Genomic DNA, 27,041 nt, shown 5'->3' on the forward strand with positions numbered 1-27,041 from the left:
GGTAAGTTTCAGCTCAAAAAGGGAATGGTGATCTCACGTGGGATGCAGCCTTATCCAGGCCCTTTATTTTTGCTACCTATGCACTTAAGAGGTCCCACCTGCAGACCTTTTAAACAGCAATTTGTTCCAACAGTCCAATAATGATACAAAGGTCATTAATAGAGTATTGATTTCAATATTATACTATGAAAACACACTCACTGGATTATTAGAAGTAAGGGACTGTACATTGCTAACACTAGGGTAAAAACCCTTACTTCTAATAATCCAGTGAGTGTGTTTTCATAGTATAATATTGAAATCAATACTCTATTAATGACCTTTGTATCATTATTGGACTGTTGGAACAAATTGCTGTTTTGTTGACAGCAAAATTGTCCTGGAGCTCCGCCTACTCTGACTTTACGGATGCCAGCGATGGACTGTATAGTGTCCAAAGGTGGTTCAGCCTTTGGATGAATCCATAAAATTTGTTTGTGAGAAATAAGCGACGCCCACCGTATTGGATATCCCCGAGAGAAACAGCGATGCGTCACCCTTTCAACAGAAACTCTGGCTGCTTTTGTTTTTGTCTTTTTTTTCCTTCAATGAGTAAAAACAGAAGCATTAAGACTTTTTCCGGATGCATCTTCTCTTGTCAACCTACTACGGCTGTAAACCGTATGTTTCTTGTGTATTACTATGATACAGCTTATCATTTACTGGTTCAGTTTTGTCGTTGAAAAATGTGTTCTTTTTTTATGCATTTAATCAAAATTATGAAAGAGCCATTGAGCCATTTTTGTTGACTTTTACGTCTATGATATATATAGATATCTATATCTATAAATTGTATATATATATATATATATATGCCCTCACTTTCTTTAACGCTTTTGCTTTAATGCTTATGAAATAATTCTAGGAATTCTTGAATCATGTTACGTGCCATGAAAATTGCACCAGTCAATAAGATCTGCATCAATAATTGTTGAAAGAAGTTTGAATTCGATTTTCCTAATATTACGACCACAGTGAATATCTTTACGCATTTTTTCCGCTCTTGGTTCGTGAACGAGATCTAAAGTTTGTAGGCCCCTCTGTGCCTTACTTTAGCATAAAGTCATTTGATAAGATTTTATAGCACTATGAATGTGTAAATGTACCAAATCATATTTCTACGACACATTTCTTATAGCTAGGAAAAAAATGTTTTGTAAGAGATTAATCACCTTCTTTTTGGAAAGGCTCCAGTTTTGTATTTTCTTGTAGACAACCCCTCCGTCTCTACTTATTTGCTGGTAGAATGTTGTGCGGTTTTGAACTGTTGTTTCTTCTGGAGTTTGCACTTTCTCGTGTTGGCGAGGACAGAACGCATCGTGCGATAATAACAGCAAATGTACAGACCCTCAAAGTCATGCACCCAGGGCTCTTGTCCTTTCATCATCTAAAATAGGAACAGTATGCTTTAATTTCTTATCCCCAAGCATATTTCATTTATTCCCTCCATTTTTCTGTGTCTTTAGATGAAATGACTGTGGTTTGCAGAAGGAGGAAAGGATTTGAAATGGCAGCTATAATTGAATCTGAGAAGCAATGTATTTAACAACTGGTTGTTGTTAGCATGGACGGAATCGCTTATTCTAGTTGATGCTAGTATGCTAAGTGTTGTACATAGCCTGACAGTTTATGTTACAGGACACTTAATTTTTCCTCTTTGCCCTTATTTGTCCGTGTGCTTTAAAATCGACGTTCATTTCAGAGACTAGCAATGTTTCCCATTGGGTCTCTTGTTCGTTTGTGAACGCTAAAGGAGTTAATGAGGTGTAAATAAATGCGTTCTCTGTTGTTTTTTCAGATGTCTGGTGGCTTCGAGTGGAGGTTAGTTTGAATTGTCGATTGTTGGCTGGTTTGCGGACGGATCCGTCAGCTGATCGCTCTGTTTATCTTTAATGTTGATATATGAGATTACGCACAAATAACAGTGATGGAATTGCGCTGACGTGGTTTTTACGCCTTCATTTTTATTGTACCACATCAAAAACATGTGCGACACAATGAACCCCACGCCCCACCCATCTCATTGGTCCGATCCACATATTAAACAATCATAATGTACATAAACTTGTCATCTCGCACTTGGCCAAGACATGGGTAACGCAGTTTAATGTTTACCCTTTTATTTCATCCATCTTTTTACGTTCCTTTTATTTTGAAATCGCTTCCAAAACATGGCCTTAATTTTAGTAATTTACGACTAGTCAAGGTGTAGCGATTCAGTAAATGTTGCTTTTGTATCCCGTTTCCTCAAAGTGCCATTAAAACGGATTTAAAATACATAAAACACACAATTTCATAGACCTCACTAACAGCATTGAGCGCCCGTGCCAAGAATTTGGTCAATTTTTGATGCCGTGCTCTTCACCACTAAACTATACAAGAGAAAAAAAACAATAGCACTTAGATCGCCTGTTTCCCACACGTTTGTGAGGTCTCTTTAAATGCAGTATCTTTGTTTATTTGTTGTATCGTTTGTTTTGTTTTTCACCCAGCATTGTAAATGCTTTCACATGTATTGTATATCTTATTTTGTACATTGTTCCGCACACCTGTAAAATCTATATACGCAAATGGATGTCCCACAAATACAGGCTATACACACACATCTTTATATATATATATATATAAACTATTGCTTCTCTTTGTTTTGTATTTGTATTATCAAAATGAATAATTTTGTTGGTCTTCTCAATATTGATATCTTTATAACATTAAAAAGGGGTCGATGACCCAAAGGTTTTCCTGATTATTTCTTTGAAAGGTGAAATGTTTGAACGCACCACGTTGACTTCTTTGTTATGTGAATGTGCACAGATGCCCACGGATCATTTTAAATGCTACGGCTTTAAGCATCTCTCATTATTTTGTGTAATCACAAACATTTAGCTCAGATGTGACCTTTGTTGACCTCTATTTGGATCATAGATGTACTGGCCATGGGTTTACCACGTGAGGGTGCTAACGTACATATTTACAATATGGGTCAATAAACAAGTTTGTAGTGATAGTTGAATGAGAATTCAATGTTCAGGAGGTAAGGACAGTAAGTACATATTTTGTAGGCTACATCTACACTGTGATGCGCATACATTTCATGTAACATGATGGCATGGACAATGTGGAAGTCTACAATTTATAGGGTGCAGTACAACAAACTTGGAGAGATATGCAACGTCTTTTGAATCTTTTATTCATTACGGCCCTTTCAAGTTCGTGTGTATAACAGATGTCTTCTACGAGTCGGTAGCTTGCATACACACAGTCTGTTGTAAGCAGCTATTATATAATGGATATCATTATAGTCAATGATTGCTGTTCATAATCTTCAACAGCCTCGCTTCTGAAAACTGAAGTGATGACTCACAAAGAAGTCTGAGAATAGGAAATCAGGATTTTTCTTCCTTGCATTATCAATAAGTCGAACTATATTCACTAAAATGAGGTGAACTATTTGTTTAACAAATGAAGGTTTATTATAATTATAAGATATAACGTCGTCTACGTCCCGAGCCGTACGTCACGCAATCTAATGAATATTCACGAATCAATCATTTCTCGTAGATTGATTCGTTGCGCCCACGCGCTAACGTAAGGAGCGAGCGTTACGTCGTATACGCGTCCGTATTAAGACCACATATATATTTCCTGCTTGTATCAAGAGCTGCTCCCTCAGGCTATATCTTTTCTTTATCCTATTCATGTTTTTTTGTACATCTTAATATTTAAAATACAAATAAAAATATTCACCTTCATTCCGAATTTCGTTGACCAATCACTGGGCGCCGAGGCTGCGAAAGTCTGACGTCATGTCTCCTAGGAGATGTTTCCCCTTTGCTTCCGATCCCCGGCGCGCCGTCCCGAGCAAATCTGTGCCGGTTGCCTGGTCAACCAAAGGCGCGCGCGTCTAACCTGGTGTCGGGGGCGCGCAGTCGGGGACTTAGCGGAGCGGTTGAGGCAGATATGCATTGGACACGAAACGGGGACAAATAATGACTTCGGGTTTATTTGGCGAACTCTGTATATAGATAGATTGTGATTTATTATTTTATCGATGCGTGAAGTTTAAAAGGAAGTTTATTTATACACGGCGGCACTGACGATGACGAAAGTGATGGAAAGGCGAACGCGCACCTGCCGTCAGTTTATGTGACAGCTGGAATTGCCAACTTATATCTGACTGTCACGTGAACCTTTCATTTTGGTCTTTAAACTTTATTAGACTATTTCGTGCAGTTGTGGTGACTACAAAACAATTGTAACCCTATTAGAATAAGTTTTTTTATTGAACCTCGACTTGCCCTGCAAGAATGATATTGTTTTGCGCATTATTTGTATAAGTAGAAAGGTAGTGTTGGATCTGGTTGTGGACTGAATCTTTTGGATCTGAAGAGGGGTCTATACGAGCCTTAAACATGTATGCGGGACGCAAACGAAGAAAACCAGTGCAAAGAACGTAAGTGACACCTTTTGCCTGTATATAACATTAAAATTCAACTCCAATTAGTGTCAATTTATGTCTGACCCAGAGTTATCCGTCAAAACAAGTGCAAATATAACCCCCTGCTACAGCATACAGACACTGTATACATTTATCTGTCATATTAGAAATAAATATTTGCTTCAGAAGTCAAACTAAGGTGTGTTTGCATTTACGTGAAGTACAATCGGATACAAATGTGGAGAAAGATAGACCTATTATTATATTTTTTTATTATTATGTAGGTCAGTTTGTGACTATTTTTTATTGTAAAACATTGTCAATATAAATTAAAAGATTAGCCTATGATCTTAAAAGCAAGTTAATATTATACACATGTATATAAGTGATAACAATTATGTGTTTATATTTTACCACCCGCCATTGGCTTACAAATAAAAATGATAGTTGTATACTTTTATCCATCAAAGGCATTATGCACCGTACATTTTTCCTTTTTGTATTTCAATTGTTTTGAGTGCGACTTGATCAAAAATAACTGCTTCGTTGTTATATGACATTTGGTCATGTTGACTGGCTGGGGTGACTGAATGAAACGAAGCCCTTGTTTTTCTTCATGCATGTGGATCTGTCATTGCGGTGTCTGTAGGTATCTCAAGATATGACTTTTACAAACATGTGTCTCTGTATTCAGGCTCAAACAACTCCCGGCTGAAGGGACCAAGTCGAACCCATCCAAACGTCACAGAGATCGCTTGAACTCAGAGCTGGATCGCTTGGCCGGCCTCCTTCCGTTTCCCGAGGAGGTCACTACCAGTTTGGACAAACTCTCCATACTGCGTCTGAGCGTCAGTTACCTGCGTGCTAAAAACTTCTTCTCAGGTCAGAGTGCATCTGGAGCTTGATGTGTGTTTGTTCGGACGTTGTGTGTCTTTTTCTCTGGGTGTGTTTTGAAGCGCAGGAGTCTTGCTTAAATTCACAGGGCCGTGCGGGGCAGCCACACTAGAGGAGCCTGTAGATGGTCCTGGGACACAAAGCCGCCTTTCCTTCTTAACAAAATAGAAATACAATATAAGAGTGTTAACTATTATGAAAAAAATAACCATGGTTTTATTTTACTAGTATTGTATCGATGATTTACATCAATTTATTACTACAAATACCATAAGATATGGTTACTAGTGAGCCAATGGTAAAGGGTTACTTTACTACAATGGTTAATACTGGGTCGATTTGAAATATCTCAAAATGTGTTTTATAAGAAAGTTATAGATAGATTTACAATTAGATTTGACTGTTTTCTTTTTTTAGAAATAGTCTACGTGTTTTTGTTCCAAGATTTACATACCCAAGCTGATTCGATTTGTTTTAAATGATCTGGCCCGTTAGCCCCCTTTCTGTGACGTTCTCTCTCCACGAAGTTAGAGTTTTTTGCTAATTTGTTTGTTTTCGGCTTTGCTTAGAAGAACGGCAATGTCAGCACATTGTTCGTGTTCTGTATTATTTGCTCCGAAAGCGTTTGGCCGAAGCTGTCCTTGCAGTGTGGTCTCAGCTGTCTTCTCCATTACCAAAACACTTTAATTCACATGAACAAAACACTTTCATTCCAATTATCATAACGCTTCCATTCCTAACAGATCTTAACCTTTGAACTCGCCCAGAAGAACCCCAACATCACATCTTCAACGTTTGTGTGTGGCCCACCACATGGTTCTGTAGCCTAGCACATGTATGAATCCTCTGTTTTGATTCAGACGACGAAAAACAAACAAATCCAAGTAGATGCGTCTGATAATGAGTTACAATTGGATAAATATGTCACTTTGATCGTGACGCGCTTGTTGAGCGCTGAAGGAAGCGTGGACGGGGTGCACGGCGTTAATGCGTTTCTTTCGAAGCATGAATAATTCAACATAACGGCGTAAAGAATTTATGGAGCTGTGTTTGTTTAAAAGAGAAGAGTGTAAAATGGCTGTTAAGGTGTATATGTGAGAGGCAGGTCGAGGTAAATAATGTGTGTGTGTGTGTGTTTTGTATTTCCCGTGTGTTGTTGTTTTATAACTTATTGTTGAGTGATGTCACATACAATTGCTACAGCAGTAATGGTTGTGTTGATGTTGTTACAATGATAATTATTATTAATGATCATTCAATTGTAAAACAAAACAATTATTGCTATCCGACACTGGTTAGATTTCTCAGGATTAACTGAGAATATATTCTTCAAACGCTATTGATAGAAATGTCAAACAAATTAAACTATACCAGATATCGGGCCAATGGTTCCTTTCATCGAAACTAAAATGTGTTTGAAATGTTTTTAAATGTTTCTGTGTTTTTGACTTTGAAATTAAATTTACTGCACATTTACTATTAAGGATATTCAATAATATTTAGGTGATATTTAATGGAACTGAATAATTGAATAAGATCAGAAATGTACATTTAGCCACTTAAAAATGTTAATGTTGTCATAGTGTCATTCAAAACCTGTAAATGATTTTTCTATGTGTGGAACACAAAAGAAGATATTTTGAGAAATGTCTCCGTGGTGTTGTGCCCATGCAATGGAAGTCAATTGTTCGGTTACCAACATTTTTCAAACTGATTTCTTTTGGGTTCTGAAGAAGAAAGAAAGTCATACAGGTTTCGAATCACATGGAATGAATTCATCATAAAATTATTTTCAGTTTTGGGTGTACTGTGCCTTTTTAGTAAAGTGACTGACTTGATATTATATCTGGCCTACAAATATAAGTAACGTCTTAACCCTTTTTTTGGCGAATACGCCAGCCAAAATATGTTTAGCAGTGACTCATGATCCACGTTAAACAGCTTCCGATGGCCTCCTCGGGGATGAAAGGGTGTATAGGACTGAATGTAGGTCAGTGTTTCTTAGCACTTTTAATGCCTCGGGAAGCTTCCCGTTTTATCGGCGAAACGGAAACTAAAACAAGACCCCAATTAAACTTACCGTTACCTTTCTTTCTGTACCTTGACCCCGGAGTTGAAGAAAAAATATCAATATAAATCGATATATACGTTTATTTCTTCAGGTCATGGCACTGGCTGTTCCACCCCTTCTTTTCCCTTTTAGAGATGCAAGATAATTTGTTGCGAGTAAATACAGCATAATTTGTTGTGTAAACAGAGCAAATTTAATCTGACATGTGCATATTAGATTCAGCCTTAAAGTAAATGCTGTTAAGAATGGGGCCATCCAGCTGAATGCTTTGGCGGTCTGTAAACCTCTTCAATTCCATTTCCAGTGTTTTGTTATGGACTCAACATAAAATGCCCTGGACATATTTTCTTTTCTATTCGAATGTTTAATTCGATGTGTTTTTTATTTTAGGTTTTAATTATGATATGGTACTTTTTTTTACAAATCACATTTTCTAATATGTGTTATGCTTGACAACGAAGGGACCATGATGTCAGTGGTTGCCAGGGTGCTGCTATGTGGCGAGGGTTTCCGCAGTGGTTGCTTGGGTGCGGCATCGCAGTTACAGAAATGAAGCACTTAGGGTTAAGGGTTTGTTTAACCAGACAGGGATACTAAAAGTATTTACTGGGTTATCAATAGACAGAATTGACCTATTTGTATAGTTATGTAGCATATAAATAGTTTTTTATATATCTTATAATATCTTTTGTAACATAACTGCATTGTGAAATACACAGTTGGGGGGTAATATGGTAAATAAAGTTATATATAAATATAATTTAGATAAATGTGCATCTAGCTCTGACATATTGCTGCATGACCAGAGAAGAAATGACAAATGAGATAATTGTTACATGATGGTGGATTTCATGTTCTTATCTCGTATTCTGGTATATTCAATCTTAAATGCTTTAATTTTTAATTCATGCTTATTTGGACACCATTGCATCCAGATTTTTCAATGATTGCATACTGCATTGTCAAAGTTGACAAGCACTTTTTTTAATACCTTTTTATTGGTTGGATATTTGCTAAACCCGTTCCAAACATAAAGTGTGACTAATAATAATGATTGGTTGCAAAATTTAAAAATCACAAAATATGGAGATACAAGGTTTTTGAAAAACAGCTGTGATATGTTAACAAGCAGCCATTATTATTTAGTTTTTGTATAATTGAAAATTGCACTCTTTACCTTAAATGTATTGCATTACAAGTAAATTATTTTCTGTGATTTTATTTTCTGTTATATTTCGCTATTTTTTGTGACTGAAAAGATGATTTGCATTTAGTCAACATGAATTCTGGTGAAAAGGAAAAGGTTTATTTAAAGTAAGCACAAAATCCCATCTGAGCGCAATCTCTCGTGTTGGAGCACATTTGGCATCCTTCTTTAGGATGTCTGTGCTTTAATCGTCAGCCTCCCTGCCAAATGGAAAACCTCTGATCACATTTTCTACGAAACATCTTTGTAGGTTCCTCCAGCTTTTCAAAAGATTATCGCACGTTTCCTGCTCAGAACATACAAACACTTGCATATAACAGCATATAATATTACACAATCCACCCATACAACATGTGAGGCGCATGTTCATTTATGAAAACTGACAGTTTGTGTCAAGATGCTGTGCCATGTCAATCCGATTTTTCAGGACAGGAAATCAGATATCCACAATTTGTTTTTGTGTAAGCAATATGAAAACAAATGTTTCAATTTGCATTAGCCCAGCAGATTTCTCATACGGTCATGTCATTCTGTTTAGTTCATGGAGGGTCTATGGAAATGATTTATAAGGTCTTAAGCCACTCTTGTGAGTTGACTGAGCTGGCACACTTTCCTTTTTGTATCCCACCCGTTGGAGGTCTGTCGGTTGCTAGGCGCCCCCATCTTACAATAGAAAGACTTTTCTCTGTACTGAAAGACAAATTAGGGCCCGGTCTGGCGCCTTTTAGACATTTGTATTATGGATTAGTGCTTAATAAAACAACCTTCATTGACCTTTAGGGGCCTTCGGTAACTGAAAGAGTGAAAGCACATAGAAAAATAAAGAAAGATACGTTTTGTGATGTTGGAGTTTAACCTCACTTAAGACTGAATAGTCTGAATGATGCCTGGTGTTAAAAGGCTTATTTACATTTCAGTTGGGTCTGACAGACTTCTGTGACCTTGATGGGCAGAATCTTGTCTGGGCTTGTTGGCCCAGAATTGTCTTTGCTCCCCAACTGTCTGTACAATCTGTCTGTCTATACATCTATCTATCTACTGCCTGTCTATCTACTGTGTTTGTCTGTCGGTCTGTCTACTAATTCTGTCTGTCTGCCTACCTGCCTATCTGTCTGTCTAGTATATCTGTCTGTCTGTCTATTGTATCTGTCTTTTTATCTATTGTGTCTACCTGTCTATCTCTATAGTCTGTCTGTCTGTCTGTCTACTGTATCTGCCTGCCTGTCTGTCTATTTACTGTATCTGCTTGACCATTTCTCTAATGTGTGTGTGCGTGTGTGTCTAGTATACATGTCTGTCTTTTTATCTACCATATCTGTCTGTCTGTGTTTCTTGCTTTATTTGTCTGTCTATCTACTGTCTGTAAAAACTGCATCTGTTTATTTTATCTGTCTATCTATTTGATGTCTGTCTATTGATTTTCTCTGTCTGTCTGTCTAGCAGCTGTATCTGTTTTTCTGTCTATCTATATACCATATCTGTCCGTCAGCCTGTCTCTCTGTCTATCTACTGTATCTTATCTGTTTGTCTGTCTACTGTATCTGTATTTCCCTCTGTCTGTAAAAACTACATCTGTCTATTTTATCCGTCTATCTATTTGATATCTGTCTATTGATTTAGTCTTTCTGTCTATCTATCTGCCGTATCTGTTTGTCTGTCTACTGTATCTATCTGCTGTATCTGTCCGTCTGTCAGCAGCAGCTCTCTCTCTCTTTTTCTTTCAACGGTCTGCCCTCCATGTCTCAACGAGAGCCAGATGAAAGTGTTTTGGTCGAAAAACTCCAGAGCTAATCCACTTATATTCAAGCCGAGATCAGAAAAGCAAGGGAACACAGGAGGATAACAGAAACGAAAGAGTGCCATGCACAAACAGACTGGCAGCCGTGAACTTTCGAACCCATGGCCAAACGAGGCGATGTCGCTTTGCGTCAGCGCAAAAGTGAGCTGGTAGAATTTGGCCGGGTGAAGTTTAGGTGGGGTTCAATGAGCAGCTCAGAGGCATTTAATTACTGTGGGTTTTTTTTTAAAGACAGGGTTGTTGGTTTTTGGCGAGTTTGTGTAAGGACATCTCAACCACGAAGAAACCTTCCCAAAACACACACACAATGTCTCTCTCCACCTAAGCAATCGAGCTCTCAGTGGTGGTCTGTTTAAATAAGCAATCGCCACAAGCAACTGTTTTACATTAGACGATTTGTGTTTATAACACAAGTTTTCCAATGTTTGTACCAGCCAGTTGGATTGTAGTGGTGTACAGAGACATAACCAGATCATTGTCTTACATCGCTGTGTGCGAGCATATGTGATTCCCGTAACACCAGCCGAACAAATTCAGAACCACTCGATTTTGCACCTTGTTTTACTCCTTAATTTTTTGGGGCGTTCCAATTACAATGCATTTTCTTTCAATACATACATTTTATTTGCTCTTTTTATCTAATGTGTCTGTTCTATATAAACTTTCCCAGCCAATAAATAAGAACCTCGGATTGTTCCACAAATTTGTTCCACATGTTTACACTTGAAAAACTCGAGCTGTACTTAGGCTGGATTATCTTAACATTTTTTTTCATTTTATTAGGGTGCTTAAGTGTCGTGATTATAACATTTGATCTCATGGTCATTTCAGCTTGTTTGGCACAGTTGAATATCTAAAATCCTGAGTCCAGTCGTATAAGTGTGAGAATAGACATTAGTGGATCTGAGAGTTTTGTGTTTTTTTGGCTCACCTCATCTGCTGAGATTCCTGATTATATTATGCATATGGATTTGCTAAAAAAACACCAGAACATTTATAGTTTATTGTACTGATTTTATACAAATGAGATTTCACGATGGGTGGGGCTACCATGACAGAAACCAATAGTCTTAATGCATTATACCGCGATTTATTTGTAGATATTATCATGTTAGGACAGGTAAAAGCTGACGTACTTGCTATCCCAATTATTGAGCATTTATGTTGATAGGTTTGTTCAATCTTTTCAAGTTTAGTATAAAAGATGATAATCCAATTCACTGGATCAAACTCCAACGTTACTGAAATCCCTTCTGGAAGAAATTCACATCTGAACCTAATATTTTCCTTTCTGACAGACGGGTTAAGTATCTATTTGAAGTGAGCCAGACTTTATTTGGTGAGGGCCAGTGAAAAGATTTCAACTTTGGTCTGTTTATAGATCAGATACCATGGTAATGTCAACAAATACGAATTTACAATCCCAGCACATTGGATTAATGGAACGAGAAACACACGCTATAGACAGATGAACGTTTTTGCACCTTGTTATTGCTGTATTTTAACATCTGTGACGTATCATATCCATCACTCAAATTCAACACTTTCAATTGGGGAAGCAATACTTTAAGATACGTTCTATCCTCCGATCTTCCAAAGTATTTCATGACTACAAGAATGTCAGCCCATTTCGGCTCACAGCTCGTGTAAATTGCATAAAAGACAACAGTCCAGAGTAAGTGTGTGGAGAGTTATATTTATTGGAATGAAATATCAGAAAGTGTGAAAGGAAACATTCCCAAAATTGTATAATGAGATTAAAAAATAACAGTTTTTACTCGTCAAATAAACATGTATTATCTTGTTGAATGTTATACAGATTTCATAACATAAAATGCATGATAATTCATACTTTTTCATATTATTTGATTCACCTTTCACGGTTTTATTTTGTATATCGTCGCTATCTTTACAAAACCTTGTATGTCCAAATTAGCTGCTTTTTAAGGAAATGGCGAGAACACTGTACATTTTAAATGATTAAATACTGTGTCTCGAAGTAGACAAGCACAAACATAAAGGGTATAAACATGAACATAAAGGCCCGGTTTCTAACTATCACTGGTGTGCATCTTGAGACAAAACTTTGGCAATGACTCATTTTAAGATATGTCAATATTTATTAATACTTTCATCTTAGTTTTAAGCCTCTGAAACCGGGCAAATGGTTTGTTTTGCAAATCATGAAATATGGAGATAAACGGTTTCAGAAGGACAGCAGCGATGTGTGATCATAATTTACAGTTTTTACTGTAACATATTAACATTACTTTATTGGTCAATTTCGAAGATTTTTTACAGTTTACCGACAACCCAAGCAAGCCCAACAGACATTTTCTACGAATGGTTTGGAAATTTAAAATGGATTTGAAGAGTTTGTTTGCAAAAACGGATAATATCGTTTTTAAAATGGTTCAAAGATCACATTTTTTATTGTGCATTCCGAATGTTATAAGTCAAACTTCAGTTTAGAATAATAACTCAAAAGCATACAGCTAACTAACACAATAAAACATGATTTTATACAAATAAATGTCATTTGTTCAACTAATATCCATTGTTGAATGCAATCCCCTGTTTTATGTTCAACTGCTGCTACTCATAAACATTTTATCGTAGTTAGGAGTGTGTTTTCTAGGGTGATTACGGTACAACACATCTAATAAACGGACACATGCTGTGTGTATGCATTCACACTATATTTCTATAATAAGCGAGTGCGTGTGGCTACAGCTGTATTATGAAGAAGGTAGATGTGGTACACTGGTGTCCAGTGTGTCGTACAGCTGTCACACATAAACATGCACACAGTTATGATTCGGCTCTAAATATAATCATCCGAGTGCTCATGCACGCTGAGCCTGTTCAAAGGATGGTGGGGAGAATGAAAGCACCATCCTGCAAACAGCTTGTATTATTTTTGGACAAAATATCATAAGGTTGTATGCCCTTGGATTTCAGTTATGTGTCTGGTTTCTGTCTAGAATTATTTTGAGAGCAGTTCACTGATAGCTTGGCATTGCAACAGGAAACCGTTTTTTTGTAGAAATACGGTCGACACAAATAAAAATACAATCTGTGTTTTATAATGGGTAGGCCCTGAGTGTAAAATGTACAGTATAAATACTAATGAGGATTAACCGTTCTGCATTTGTTTGTGTGACCTTTTTTCGACTAGACAAAAAAAAGACAAAAAGAAATAAAATAATGCAAAATATATGTATTTTTTTATACACAAAAGTTAAACAGTTAATAAGCGATGTTACAATATCAAAACCTCACTGTGCGATAATACTTAGGTATAACGTCCACGGTACGGTATTTATTGCGATATTTAAAATTACAAATGATGACATGGAAATGTACAGTCTTTGCGTACACACAGAAGCACACAACGTGGTGTTTGCGATATAACTTCACTTGCAGTTTTTTCACAAGGCTTCAGATTTTTATAAGCGTCCCTTAAAGTGCATTTTCAGGCACCATGTAATGTGTGTCTGTGTTCATTGTCATTGACTGTTTTGTGTGAAACCAGAAAGCATCTAGCACATTTACATTAAGCAGGCATCTGTATGCCAGCGCAAAAGTGCCTTGCAAACCCTTAAGCCATTAATGAGTGAGATGTTGCCAAGACAGAAGAACAGGGCGGGCCGGGAAAGAGACAAAGAGAACCGTGGCTTTTAGTTCATCTGTATGTATGGAGGGATGTGCCTGTTTTGATATTTTTATCGTTTGTTGGCTGTCCCTACCGCACAAGCTCTTAAAGCCCCATGTTCAGTCGGGCCCTACAGACTAATCCCAGATCTGTCTTATGCCCCGGGCAACTCTCAACCGCCCACATCTGCTGTTCTGATGTCATCAACCCGTGACGTGCTGCGTAGAGACCTAAGTGTTAACATTTCATACACTTACTGTCTACCCGTATTCTTGTTTTCTCTCTTCCATTTATATATTTTAATATACGTAGATTTTTACAAAGTAAAAGATTATAAACATAATGAGAATCACCATTGAGAATAAATACTATATGCCAAATAATATAAGATAACAAATAATATATAAACTAGCCTAATACTGTATATAAAACTAATAATAACATATAAAATATTCTTACACAAAAATATAATTTATGGATAAATGTTTAACTTACAAAAAATATATAATTAATCATAAGTTAAAATTAATTAATATATAGATGACTATATAAAACTAATGATTATATATGAAATGAAAATATACAAAAATATAATTGATTAAAAATATTCAAAATATATATATATTCGGCTACTAATATGCTAAATAATAAAAAATATTACTACTGATGACATATAAAATATATACAAATATAAAATATGTATTAAAATACATATATATATATATATATATATATATTAATATTAATCTTTGTTATTTTGTTATAATTGTATTTTTTTATAAATAGTGGTTTGAATCCTTTTCTTATTTGTTGCCCATTATATTTTATAAATTAGGGTTCGTTCATTTCCGTGTGCAGTTGCGTATGGGTCTCTCAGCTCATCCGTGTCCTTCTTACTTTTCCCCTCCAGCTCTGTGCGACGAGAGCCAAAGATCATGGGAAAAGGGCCTTAAACATCCCGTCGGTCTTTGAAGCGTATAAGAAGGATTGTCAGGAGCGCCGAAACATTCTTAAAGCTCCCTGTTGTCAACATTCACACCGACTATAGCCATTCACATTCTCACAGCAGTCATAACAAAACCTAATCCTTCATTCTGAGAGTGAACTTAAATCACCATTACCAGCCGAATGAGCTTCTCATCCACTCCACTGAAAGATGGATAAGCGCTGTTAGCTGAAAAGAGCAAATACAGAAATATGAAGGTACACTATTATTCCAAAGTTTACGGTCACTTGAATGTACTGTTTCTTTTGGAGACAAAATATAATCGTCACATTTTTGTTTCTTTCATTACAAAACACACACGTTTTAAGTGAAATGTGAAAAGTGAAATAATGAATAAACAGCCAATAAGAACGCAGAACTCTTTCAATACTGTTTTCTTTACATTCTTCTAGAAACTGAAGATGATAAAAGATCAATTAGTTTGTTTATTTCTTTTCTTGTCACAACGTAATTTAAAGTTGTGATGAGTTTTCTACTCTTCATATGAAATATCATCTACATTTATAAATTTTTTGTTAACGAAAAAAATTCATTGGACCTACACGTTTCTAAAATCTGACGCAAATTTTACTCATTTTATTTAGTGTTCGTGCGTGTGAACTGTCTTTGAGATTAACGTTAACTTCATCGCATCATGGCACCACCGGTCCTAAGGGTCGAGGGTCAGTATGGGTCACGCCCTGAGACAACGAAAATGTCAGAGGTTGCAGGGGGGAGCATCTTAACATTTAATCGTCAAAGGAGCGTAAATGAAAGACAGCTGTGCTAAATCTAAACGTATTTGCTTGAGCCAGATTTCGGTTGGTGAACGTGCAAGGATATAATTGCTATAATTTGGACGATGAAGCGGTCGAGCGATAGACAGATTTGATATACACGCAATACAATGGTAACAGTATGCAACATATTTGCTTATATAGGAAGGAAGTTATTATAGAAGTGACCTTTCTGTCACAATGCCCCTACGAGCACCAGTTAACACCAGTGAAAAGTGCGTCCATTTTCCTGTCTCTCTCTCTTTCTGTCTGCCTCTCGCTTGGTGAAAACGCTTTCTGTGTCGCTGTTGTCCTGGTTTGTCTCTCTCCATTTCCCCTGCTGTTTGTAGGTCAATCTAATGCTCAAAAGAGCTTGTCTTGTTTGGCGAGAGGGACACACAGACCAAATCCATTACTGTCGAAAGACGAAAGCTGCACATAAAGAACCATATTTAATGCTTGTACATAGTACATTGCTTTGCATTTTCGCTAATAATAAAAAGAGAATTTAAAAAATATTGTTGCAAAATAATACAATATATAAATAATGTACATAGGAAGGTAAATAACACATCTGTTATTTGAAAGTTGATAGATTATCCAAATAATCACATCCGTGTCTTCTCTAAGGATCCAAAACAGACCTCACTAATGTCTCAAAATGTTCTCGTAGCTCTAAAGACACCAAAGTCAAAAATGTAAATATTACTATACATGTATGACCTACAGTACACACTGACAAAACCTGTATAAATATACATATATATTGTTACAGAATACTGTAAAACTTTGCTGATGTTTTACCAGTAACTTACTGTATTTTACAATTTAGTTTAAAACTTACTCTAATAGTTTCTTTCATAAAACAAGGCTAAATATTTTAGGTCACTTTTCTTGTTATGTAAATGTGTCGTAATTTAAGAGGTTTTTGCTAAGGAACATTGTCATTTTTTGCGGTGTTGCTGTGCTAATTGGCTAACGGCACGTCCAACCTGTAGAACCTGGCAGAAGTGTTTTGCAAAGACCAGCCAGCCGCACAGCATATATCCCGAATCGATGTGCCCTTAGTCCAGGCCCACGCAGAGGCAATAGCCCTAGTCGAATGAGCTCTGATAGCGAAGGGACACTACTGTCCTTGACTCTCACAGGCCAAACGTGCTCCGGACGGGATGCTGCCGTTATCTAGCCTATGCTGCAGGAAGAGTAAGAAATCAGTCACAGGACAGCTCACTGGGTCGATACTGTTATCACTGCACCATTTCACAAACACTACCCATTTGAGAGCATATAACCACCTGGTGAAGGACTCTGTGACAGGGCTAAGCATACGCTGAGAAAGGACGCTCAAAACCCCTGATGCGGTCACGCATGCAGGCTCCACCACTCCGGGATTTGGTGCCATATCGAGCCATGTTGTCGTGTTGTCGATGCTCCACTGCGGCCGAAACATTCTAATTTCCAAGAGTAGTTTTCCACTAGTCTTAAATATGCTATTTAGTACATCATGAATCGATTGTGAATCGAATCGTGAGGACCAAACGATTCCCACCCCATTAAGTAGTTTTACAGTGTATGTATAACTCTCTCTTTTACAGTTGCCCTGAAAAACCACAAGTGCAAAGATAAATCAGCCAACAATGGTAACCATGACAACAACAAGGCCAAAAAAGAAGCATGGCTGCCCGAGGGAGAGCTCCTACTACAGGTCAGTAATGAAAACTACACAATTCTGGTTCCGAAACCTTCGTCGAATGAACGGAGGAGAAAGAGAGAAACGGAGCGGTGATGATGGAGGAACGGAGAGGCTATTTCTGACCACCCTTGTTCTCGTTTCAGACACTTAGACATGAATAATGCACAGATAGAAATCTCATCTATTATAAAAGAAGGAAAAAACAAGAGGTGAAAGTATTTTCTCCTGTTTTCTTTGAAAAGTTTTGCACACTATCTATTTATCCATCTATCTATCCATCCATCCATCCATCTATCTACCCATCTATCCATCTGCCCACCTGTCCATCCATCCATCCATCTATCTACCCATCAACCCATCTACCCATCTATCCATCTAATCCATCTATTTATCTATCTATCTGTGTCTACCCATCTACCCATCTATCCATCTAATCCATCTATTTATCTATCTATCTGTGTCTACCCATCTACCCATCTACCCATCTACCCATCTACCCATCTATCCATCTATCCATCTAATCCATCTATTTATCTATCTATCTGTGTCTACCCATCTACCCATCTACCCATCTACCCATCTATCCATCTATCCATCTATCCATCTAATCCATCTATCTGTGTGTGTGTGTGTGTGTGTGTGCGTGTGTGTGTGTGTGTGTGTGTGTGTTGGAGCGTGAAATATGCAGTGGTACATATTTGATAGTAATGTTTTCTGACTGCACTCCCCGCCCCTCGAGAGCCCCACACGGGCTGTTCTGCCGACAAACAAGGCAAAATATTTATATTGAGCGCTGGCGTTCAACTATGTTTTCTGAGTGTGTTTAGACCGCTTGTGTGTGAATGTGTGAGTGTATGCGCGTCTCTGTTGGCGTACATTCAGGATGTCAAGGTGAGGAATTCTTTATATATTCCTGTAGGCCGCTGTGCGAGTTTAGATGGGGGACGAATATTTAATTGTAAGAGTTTTTAACCAACCAGTTCACTTAAGCATTTGTTGTTTTAAAGGCCGGATGTAGCATTCTATATGCTATCTAGCATTTTGCGCTGGTTTTTAAAGGAATGCTTCACTCAAAAATATAACATCTGAGTTAGGAACTGATCTATGTACTTTTATGATGATTGAATGTGTTTCGGAGAACATTTTTGAGGCCTGAATAAGGAGATTGTTCATGTTCAGATGAAGAAAGAAAGCATGACATGAGAATGAATCAATTTTGACTTAAATTTCATTTTGGGGTGAACCCTGATTTCTTGGCTATATCCAACATCTCTGTGTGTGCGCCCGAGAGATTACTGTAATCACAGTTTGCAGACCAGCAGATGGTGATGGATTGTAAAATCCTCTCACAGAACTATACACACCACAAGTTTGCACACACACAAAATGTTTATACACATCATGAAATTGACACTATTAACTTCTTAATATCTTCATTCTATAATGCGATGCCTTTGCCAATTTATTGAGGTCATGTTTTATATAATACTTAATACATTAATGTCTTACACATTCTGTCAAGCACTGAATATGATGTGATGTTTATGAGATTAAATCCACACATTTTGAAACATGATTTTATGCATTAGATGTATTTTGTCCTGAATATTTAACAAAGACATTTCTTAAAAATAATCAGTATATTGCAAGTATTTATGCAAATGTTCGCTTTTAATATCTTTCATATCTTTTCCAAATGCCATGAGACAGACTGGCCATAAATCAAAGCCTATTGGCTGTTTAAAAATTGCCTTTTGATAGGCCCCACCCCACTTCCTGTTTCAAAAGGAAGTACATGAAGAAAGTAATAGAAACCCCATTTGCCAAACCTTTCATGGGATTTAAAGTACACACAAACTGTCTGTTGATGATAAACATCATTCTGTGTCTGTTCTCTCCAATTGTTTGTTTGTTTATGGCAACAGGCTCTTAATGGCTTTGTGTTGGTGGTCACCTCTGAGGGAATCATATTCTACTGTTCTAACACCATCCAGGATTATTTAGGGTTTCACCAGGTAACTCATCTTCAGAACACACGTGTCATACGGCCACAGATCCAACTTTAATCCAACATACTGTTGATTTATAGCCTGTATCTTTGAAGGATATCTCAAAGTCAACTTGAGCTACAATCATTTCCCTGTTTTCTTAATATAAAAAATTAATTGGTGTACAAACAGGTCTGTTATGGTAAACTTTGATGAAAATGTAATATGCAAGTTATTGTTATTCACTGTATTTTGAACTGTGCATGATAACAATGTTGTGCATGTTCAATGATATATCGTAATATATATCATTGAATTTCCACCAACGCAACAGACCGATGTGATGCATCAGAATGTAATTGAACTCATCCATACTGAGGACCAGCAGTCCTTCAGAAGTAACCTGCACTGGGCCCTGAACCCTCCGCCGGTCAACACCCAGACCGAGGACAGCTTGCAAGGTCAGTCAAGCAGTATGGAAATGATATAAAACAACTTTAGGGATAGTTTGAAGGAATTGAGAAAGTTCTTCTTAGGGTACTTTAATGTGTACTTTTGTTCGGTAATGGTTTATTTCAGATGGAGAACCCGGACCAAGCATGTCTCTGAAGTGCAGCCCTGAAGAACTTCCCCCTGAAAACTCGTCTTTCCTCGAGAGAATCTTTGTGTGTCGATTCCGTTGCCTCCTAGACAACTCCTCCGGATTCCTGGTAAATTTTGAAACATTACCTAAGATCTTTAAAAACAACACAAAACAGCAAAACAATGTAATAGCCGAAGGGGTTTGAGTTACATCATAGCCAGTAAATCGCTTTCCTGCTCATTCTCCTTCACAACTTCAAAACGATCTGTATTTTGAAAATACAGAAAAGAGATTATATTTAACACTCATACTCTAGTACCTGACCAGAATATCAACAATGTAATGCTACTAAGTCGATGTTAGCATTGAGGTTAGCATGGCTAACGGTTTCATACCGTTCCTACGCTGTTCACAGCGGGATCTGAAGATTCAGTATATTTCCTGTAATCCCTCTCAAAGGAGCGGCAGGGTCATGGGGTAACGGGTTTAATCTGTACTCGGAGAAATAGGGCGAGACAGAAAATACCAAGGGAACATGCTTAGTCAGAAGAGCTTAGCGGGTTTAGGTTAACTTGGAATGAAGACAACAAGGAACTCAAGCCTTAGCTAACATAAACCAAACACCACACTACAGAAGTATTGCTTAACAGATTGTGTTCAAGGTAGTTTTGTTTTGAAAGGTTTATACCTTATAGCTAAAAAGATTGTTGTTTTTGTAAATCTAGATAATGTACTTTGCTTCTTTACAATTACTCACGTGATGTAGTTTGCCCAGAGAATGTCAACAAAATCACAGTTCCAACTGTAGTGTTTAATTTAATTTTAAACATTCCTTTTTTAAACATTTACTATTTTCATTTTATATTTATTTAAGTTGTGTCTTAAGTATACAAATGGTAATTATGTCTTAAGATCAAAAAAGATTTTTATGTTAAATTTGTTGAATTTAGTTTTTTTGGCTGATTTCCAATGTTTGTGTTTAAAGGCTCTAAATCTCCAAGGACGTCTGAAATTTCTACATGGACAAAACAGACGAATGGACGACGGAGGACAGATGCCCCCCCAGCTCGCCTTGTTTGCCATAGCAACGCCCCTACAGCCTCCCTCCATAATGGAGATCAGAACCAAGAACATGATCTTCAGAACCAAACACAAGCTGGACTTCACCCCAATGGCCTGTGATGCAAAGTAATGATGCTATCAAAATCCAATGTTTAATCCAGCAACAGCTAATAGACAATTATGATTTAGATATACTTTGCTAATAGCCTAAAATAATTCTACAAATTCTAAAATAAATACAGCAAATTAATTCTTTTTAATATCTCTTTTTAATATTTTGACTGTTTCAGGGGTAAAATCGTTCTTGGCTACACAGAGGCGGAGTTGAGGGTTCGTGGTACTGGGTACCAGTTTATCCATGCTGCCGATATGCTCTACTGTGCCGAGAACCATGTCAGAAGTAAGATTTTTACTTCTCAGAAATAAATGTTTAACTTTGTTGGCAATGGCAAATATAAGATCTAGTGTCACCAAACTAGATTAGCTCAAAGCATAAATTTTATATTTTGAAAAATAAAACTTATTACCTTTTGTTGCAGATCATAATAAGATACCGATCAACAATATCCCTTTTTTATTTACTACCAAAAGCAATTTTGTACTCTCATTTAGCATTGCAGAGTGTTAAGTTTTGGGCTCTGATGTCTACATGTACATGTTTTGCACTATTAACAGTAAAATAAACTGTGCAATTGTGTTATCAAAGTGATCAAGACTGGGGAAAGTGGTCTGACTGTCTTCAGATTGCTAACAAAGGACAACCGTTGGAAATGGGTACAAGCTAACGCTAGACTGGTCTACAAGAACGGCAAACCTGACTACATCATTGCCACTCAGAGACCTCTTGTGTGAGTACATTAAGACTGTTTTGTAATATTTGTGTGCTAGCAAGTTTGAACAGAAAACACATTTAAATGATTAGCATAATTGACAATAATTTGTTGAAACTTCTTATGGCTCTTCTAGGGAAGAAGAGGGTGGAGAGCATCTAAGAAAGCGTTCCATGCATCTTCCCTTCACTTATGCCACTGGAGAGGCATTGCTGTACCAAATCAGCTACCCCATGCCAGGTTTCCCTGACACCCTTCAGGGTAAAGGAAAGTGTAGAAAAAACAAAAAAAGCAAGGGGGACAGAAGTTCGAAGGATGACGTGGACCCCAGCTCTCTGCTCGGAGCCATGATGAGACAAGACGAGTCTGTTTACGTTTGCCAGCCTGCAATGGAGCCCGGAATGTCTTTCCACAGTAGCCTCTTCAGCAGACAGGGAAACGCTAGCACTTCTTCTGCAGGGAATGATATCTGGAGTTCAACACAGAATCGTGTAGTCGACTGCTCCAAACAAGAGCCCTCAAGTTTTGACCCCCTTCTGGCCACGTTAGACTCTCTCTCCCTGGAGAATGAAGAGAGCTGCTCCAACACAGAGTTGTTTAACGCCCTGGAAAACCTTGGACTCAACGCAGAAGATCTAGAGTTACTACTTTTGGATGAGAGGATGATCCAAGTGGACATGGAAGCGGGTTACATCCCATCTCTTAATGATCTTCTCTCCAACAATGAAATCCTTTCTTACGTCCACGATTCCCTGGAGAACCGTATTGAGGACAGGGCAGGTGGTGGGTCAATGCCTGCCCCTGCAGTTGATTCTCCTGAACCCTCCAAGCCGAGTTCTGCTTCTAAGTCGGCTAATGAAGTTACTCCCTCCATGTCTGCTCCGTACACACCTTTCTGGCCACCGAAACTTTCAACGCCCATAGTTCAGCTCTCACAGCAGATGCAACAACACCTCAATGTACAGTCTGTTTATCACAAAACCGACAACTGGATCCCTGCTCCGATGCCTCTGGTCTCTGAAAGTGAGACACCTACGGCCTTTCTAACACAGGACAACACCTTGTTGGGTGTCCACAACGGTCACTGGGTCCCAGAAAACACACAAACCAACTTAAACAAGTTGTCTACACTTGACGACAAAATAACAGGACAAAACCTATTCCACTATAAACAGAAGACTGTTGAAGGTGGACATGCGTCTACAAACGGGATCTACGGTGACCCCCAAAGTCACCGATTCAACTGCACAGACCAAATGGGCCTTAGCACAAACGGACCTTGTTTTCCCAATGGCCAGACCCCACATATAAACAACACAATGGGAAATCAAATGGGCTACGATATGGCCAATGGATCAGGCGTGGAGTTTATCTTGAACAGCAAATCAGACGGAGACATCGGGCAGTTTCATGGAATCATGGAGTCATCTTCATCCTATCAGCGGGAGTATGATAAAGAGCAGCAGCCAAAGGTTCCAAATACTTATTACACCTCCTATACCAAACAGAACTCCTCACTGGAGCATTTTCTGGGATTGACCGCACCTCAAAACTTTCCTTCGTTGACAAATTACGGACCTAATCTGACACATGACACCACTCACAGTAAGGTAAAAATATCCTATTTGTCTGTTCATCTATTCATCAATTCAAGGAACAACCTAAGGGCTTAAAATACATTTATAGTAACTGTATGGAGAAAAGAACAGAAAATTGTGACATTTGGCACACTAATGGACGTCATTCTAAGTAATACCGATGATAATCCTCACCCACCCAACCGCCACCATATTATCTCTCTTTCTTTTCCCTTGGCCTAAATGTTCACTCTGATCTAATTGCGCTCTGAATAAGGGACCAAGCCCTAACAGCTCACCACTAATGTGAAGAGATTGCATAATGCGCAGCGACAGACCCTACACTCTTGCCAGACCCCCCGGGGCTCGCCCTGGGACTGACACAGGTTGATGTTTGCTTTGCCTGCTTTTATTATGTTGACTGTGGTTAAGATCGTAATCATCCTGTAAGCTTTCAAGTCAAGCCAAGAGCAGCAGGCGGCCTTTTTTCGCTATTTTCTATATTTCGGCTGCAGTCACTGTAGCATTTATTCCATTGTTACGTGGATGCCTGGGGATTTGAAAGAGAGAGGGGTTGAAGCCCCCACAAAGGGGCCGCTCATGCAATAGTCAGAGACCATGGGACCCTGTCTGCACTCATTTATCTAGACGGTCTTGCCTTCCCACATGTAGGGCACCATGCTGGTGTCAGATTTGGTTGAGATCATTTTTGGTGTAGATTGTTGGGTCCTTGCAAGGACAATAATTGCTCATTTGAACAAACCCCTAATTATTAAACTTCATCCAGAATACCCTAGCATACATTTAGAGAATGTAAAAGAGAAGTAAATGAGCATTGGATTGACAATGCAGAGAATTTGTCCTTTATGTCTATCACGACATTCTTGGCATTGAGTGCGTGTGTGCTTTCAGGGTCATTGCTCACAGCTGAAATGATGAATAGAGATTTGCTGCCCATCCAGGCATGAGGAGCCATGACCTACAATTCAGCCTCCACATTATCTCATGTACACGAACACTAGTGCACACATATACTTTCATATAGGAACTATAGGATGTGATATGACTAGTCATTCACATAGTGTATAATTGGGTCCAAAACAGACCACGTTGAAATTGATATATTTCTGATTCTATTTCTGTTCTATAATCAAGTGGAAGAAATCCTGTTTTTCTTACAAAATGACAATTTCTTTTACATTTCTACGTGAGAATCTTTTAATTTTTCATTTATTTTCTACAGAGAATGTTTAATGTTTGCTTGTTTTTGGCTTTTTTCCAGATGGAGACCAGCTTCATACTCAACTCCACAAGTGTAGCTTACACAGGAAGCTATCTGATTCCCAACGGCAACGCAACAGCCACATCCGGCAACAGTCCCTGCCCACTTTCTGAGCCCCTCCCACCTTCACCAGACCCTCAGACCACTGGTTTCTACATATGATCCGTCCGAACAGATGCTGTCCATCACGATAAGACTGTGATACAAAAAAGAAATGTGATAGCGCTCAAGTAATATGTTTGGATTACTTTATTATTGTAATGGATTACTGATGCTTTGTAAGAATAGCAAAGTGTCTCGGGTTGACAGATGCAGTTAAACTGATTCAAGATGGTCATTCTCTAAGAAGTATATGTTTATGCGTGCGTGCATACGTGTGAGTGTGTGCCGCCATTTATCGATTTATTCATAAAACCACAAGCAGAACAATTTTGTGTGTAAAGCGTCCGTGAAACCAACGCAAAACATGCACGGCAACAATTTATGTAAAAACAAAACAGTATAAGAAAGCCTTAAATTGTTCTGCTCTTGTTTTATGAATGAGACTCATTGTCTGTACTTCACGTCTGGAGCGTGTGCAGTATTTAGCACTTATGAAACAGATTGTTCTGAACCGCAGTAAATACTACCGATGTGCATATTTATTCATGAAAACGAGTTTATTTGACATCATAAATGACAATTTAAGGAAAAAATATACAAATATAATAAAGCAGTAAAAATTACATTTGCATTTGACAGATGCTTTTATCCAAAGTGCATTGAGGCGAAATGTTTTTAACTGTATGTTCTCACTGGGATTCAAACCCATGACCTTGGCGTCGGTTGTGCTCCGCGGTACCCGTCGAGTATTGGTCTATTCAATCTATAACATATTATGAGGACTAGAGGATTATGTGTGATAACCGAACCAACCTAGTTTCAGGTCAAACGAATTCGTTCAATTGAACCAATTTGTAAAATAGGTAGAAGTCACATTGTACGATTATTGATTTTAAGTTGATTCCATTGATTCATTAGTTTGTCTCAATGAGAGTTAAAGTCACTATATGTAACATTTTTCACGATTCAAAGGTTACTTGAAGGTTTTCGCCCAACGTTTCAGCAATGCATTTTAAAAACTAGTTGAAAAGCAGTGTTTGTTCTGAATGTGTTGAGAATATTGTGAACATTTCATGGGGTTGCTGCAAGGTGTTTTCTTAATAATATTGTTCATTGTTATAGTATTATGAGGTCACAGAGAAACATATTTCAGTTTTTAGTTTTTAAAAAAGAAACTGTATTTATAGACATTTCTATAAAATGTACTGTGACAACAGCTCGCATTGTAACTCTGTAAACTGTCTCTTGAAAACGTCTTTAACACGTACATGACATAACTATATTACCATATTTACATCTACTTCAAAAAATATTTAAGTACCAGTTTGTAAATAGTCAAAGCTGTTTAATTCATATTGTGGTGAGCACTATTTCAAAGAGCACTGTTACCCAACCAGGTTTTTCTTTATCTCTGGCACTGGACACAAGAGGGGTGTTTGGAGTATTTCGGGGGTATTTTGTTCTGTATTTATGTTTAAAAAAACGTTTACTCATTAAATGAAAAGAACATGGTGCCATACTGGTTAACTTTACTTTTCAGCATTTTAAATGTTTTACTGTTTGTGATTTTAAAGCAAATCACAAGTGGATTTATTTCAATATTCTAACACACACTGAAAGTAGTGGAGAAGGCAGTTCCTCTGTTGAAATGTACAATCGGCCCTTTTCACATGACGTCACGCATCTTCCGTTCTGCCGCGAAGCAGCATATCGTTACTTCCGCTAGCGCCTCAGAATGCCGTTTACCACGTCCCTTGCACAGCTGCCACAAATAGACGGCTAGATGATGTACAGCATCTCGCAGACAAATTATCGCAAGATCAAAGCTAGAAAAAGGATCAGTACCTGTTTTATTTTTGTGTTAGCGAAGGTCCGAGGATAAGTACTTGAAGAGGTGTTCTGTCAGTTTATTTTCACGGCAAAACGGATGTTTTGATCCATCTTCTTGTTTGTTGCAAGACGGATGTTATGTTACACTGCTTTGCCGAAAAGCGGAAGTTAAGTTACGTCATTGTGAAAAGGGCCTATTTGGTCCTTTCATTAAAGAATTTGTGCAATCAC

General features: G+C 37.8%; 1 protein-coding gene across 2 annotated transcripts; it reads left to right on the forward strand.

Annotated features, from left to right (window-relative positions):
* Positions 1 to 469: 469 nt before the first annotated feature.
* ahr1b (aryl hydrocarbon receptor 1b) lies at positions 470 to 27,041 on the forward strand. Of its 2 annotated transcripts, none has more exons than XM_079470976.1 (11): positions 470 to 660; positions 5,172 to 5,359; positions 17,459 to 17,568; positions 19,482 to 19,571; positions 19,879 to 20,005; positions 20,124 to 20,254; positions 21,113 to 21,315; positions 21,480 to 21,589; positions 21,896 to 22,037; positions 22,156 to 23,629; positions 24,879 to 27,041. In XM_079470976.1, the coding sequence occupies exons 1-11, from the start codon at positions 623 to 625 to the stop codon at positions 25,038 to 25,040; spliced, it is 2,775 nt and encodes a 924-aa protein (XP_079327102.1). In that variant the 5' UTR covers positions 470 to 622; the 3' UTR covers positions 25,041 to 27,041. The 2 variants fall into 2 exon arrangements, with proteins under 2 accessions (XP_079327102.1, XP_079327101.1); XM_079470975.1 differs by lacking the exon at positions 470 to 660 and adding an exon at positions 3,911 to 4,492.

This window comes from Barbatula barbatula (assembly GCF_947034865.1).
Source record: "Barbatula barbatula genome assembly, chromosome: 13".
Lineage (NCBI taxonomy): Eukaryota > Metazoa > Chordata > Actinopteri > Cypriniformes > Nemacheilidae > Barbatula > Barbatula barbatula.

Excerpts from the sequence above, each read along its gene's own strand:
- ahr1b (XM_079470975.1), top strand. The coding sequence starts at position 4,452 with ATGTATGCGGGACGCAAACGAAGAAAACCAGTGCAAAGAAC. Across the intron at positions 4,493-5,171 it reads AGAAAACCAGTGCAAAGAAC|GCTCAAACAACTCCCGGCTG; the intron begins GTAAGTGACACC and ends CTCTGTATTCAG. Across the intron at positions 17,569-19,481 it reads AGGGAGAGCTCCTACTACAG|GCTCTTAATGGCTTTGTGTT; the intron begins GTCAGTAATGAA and ends TTATGGCAACAG.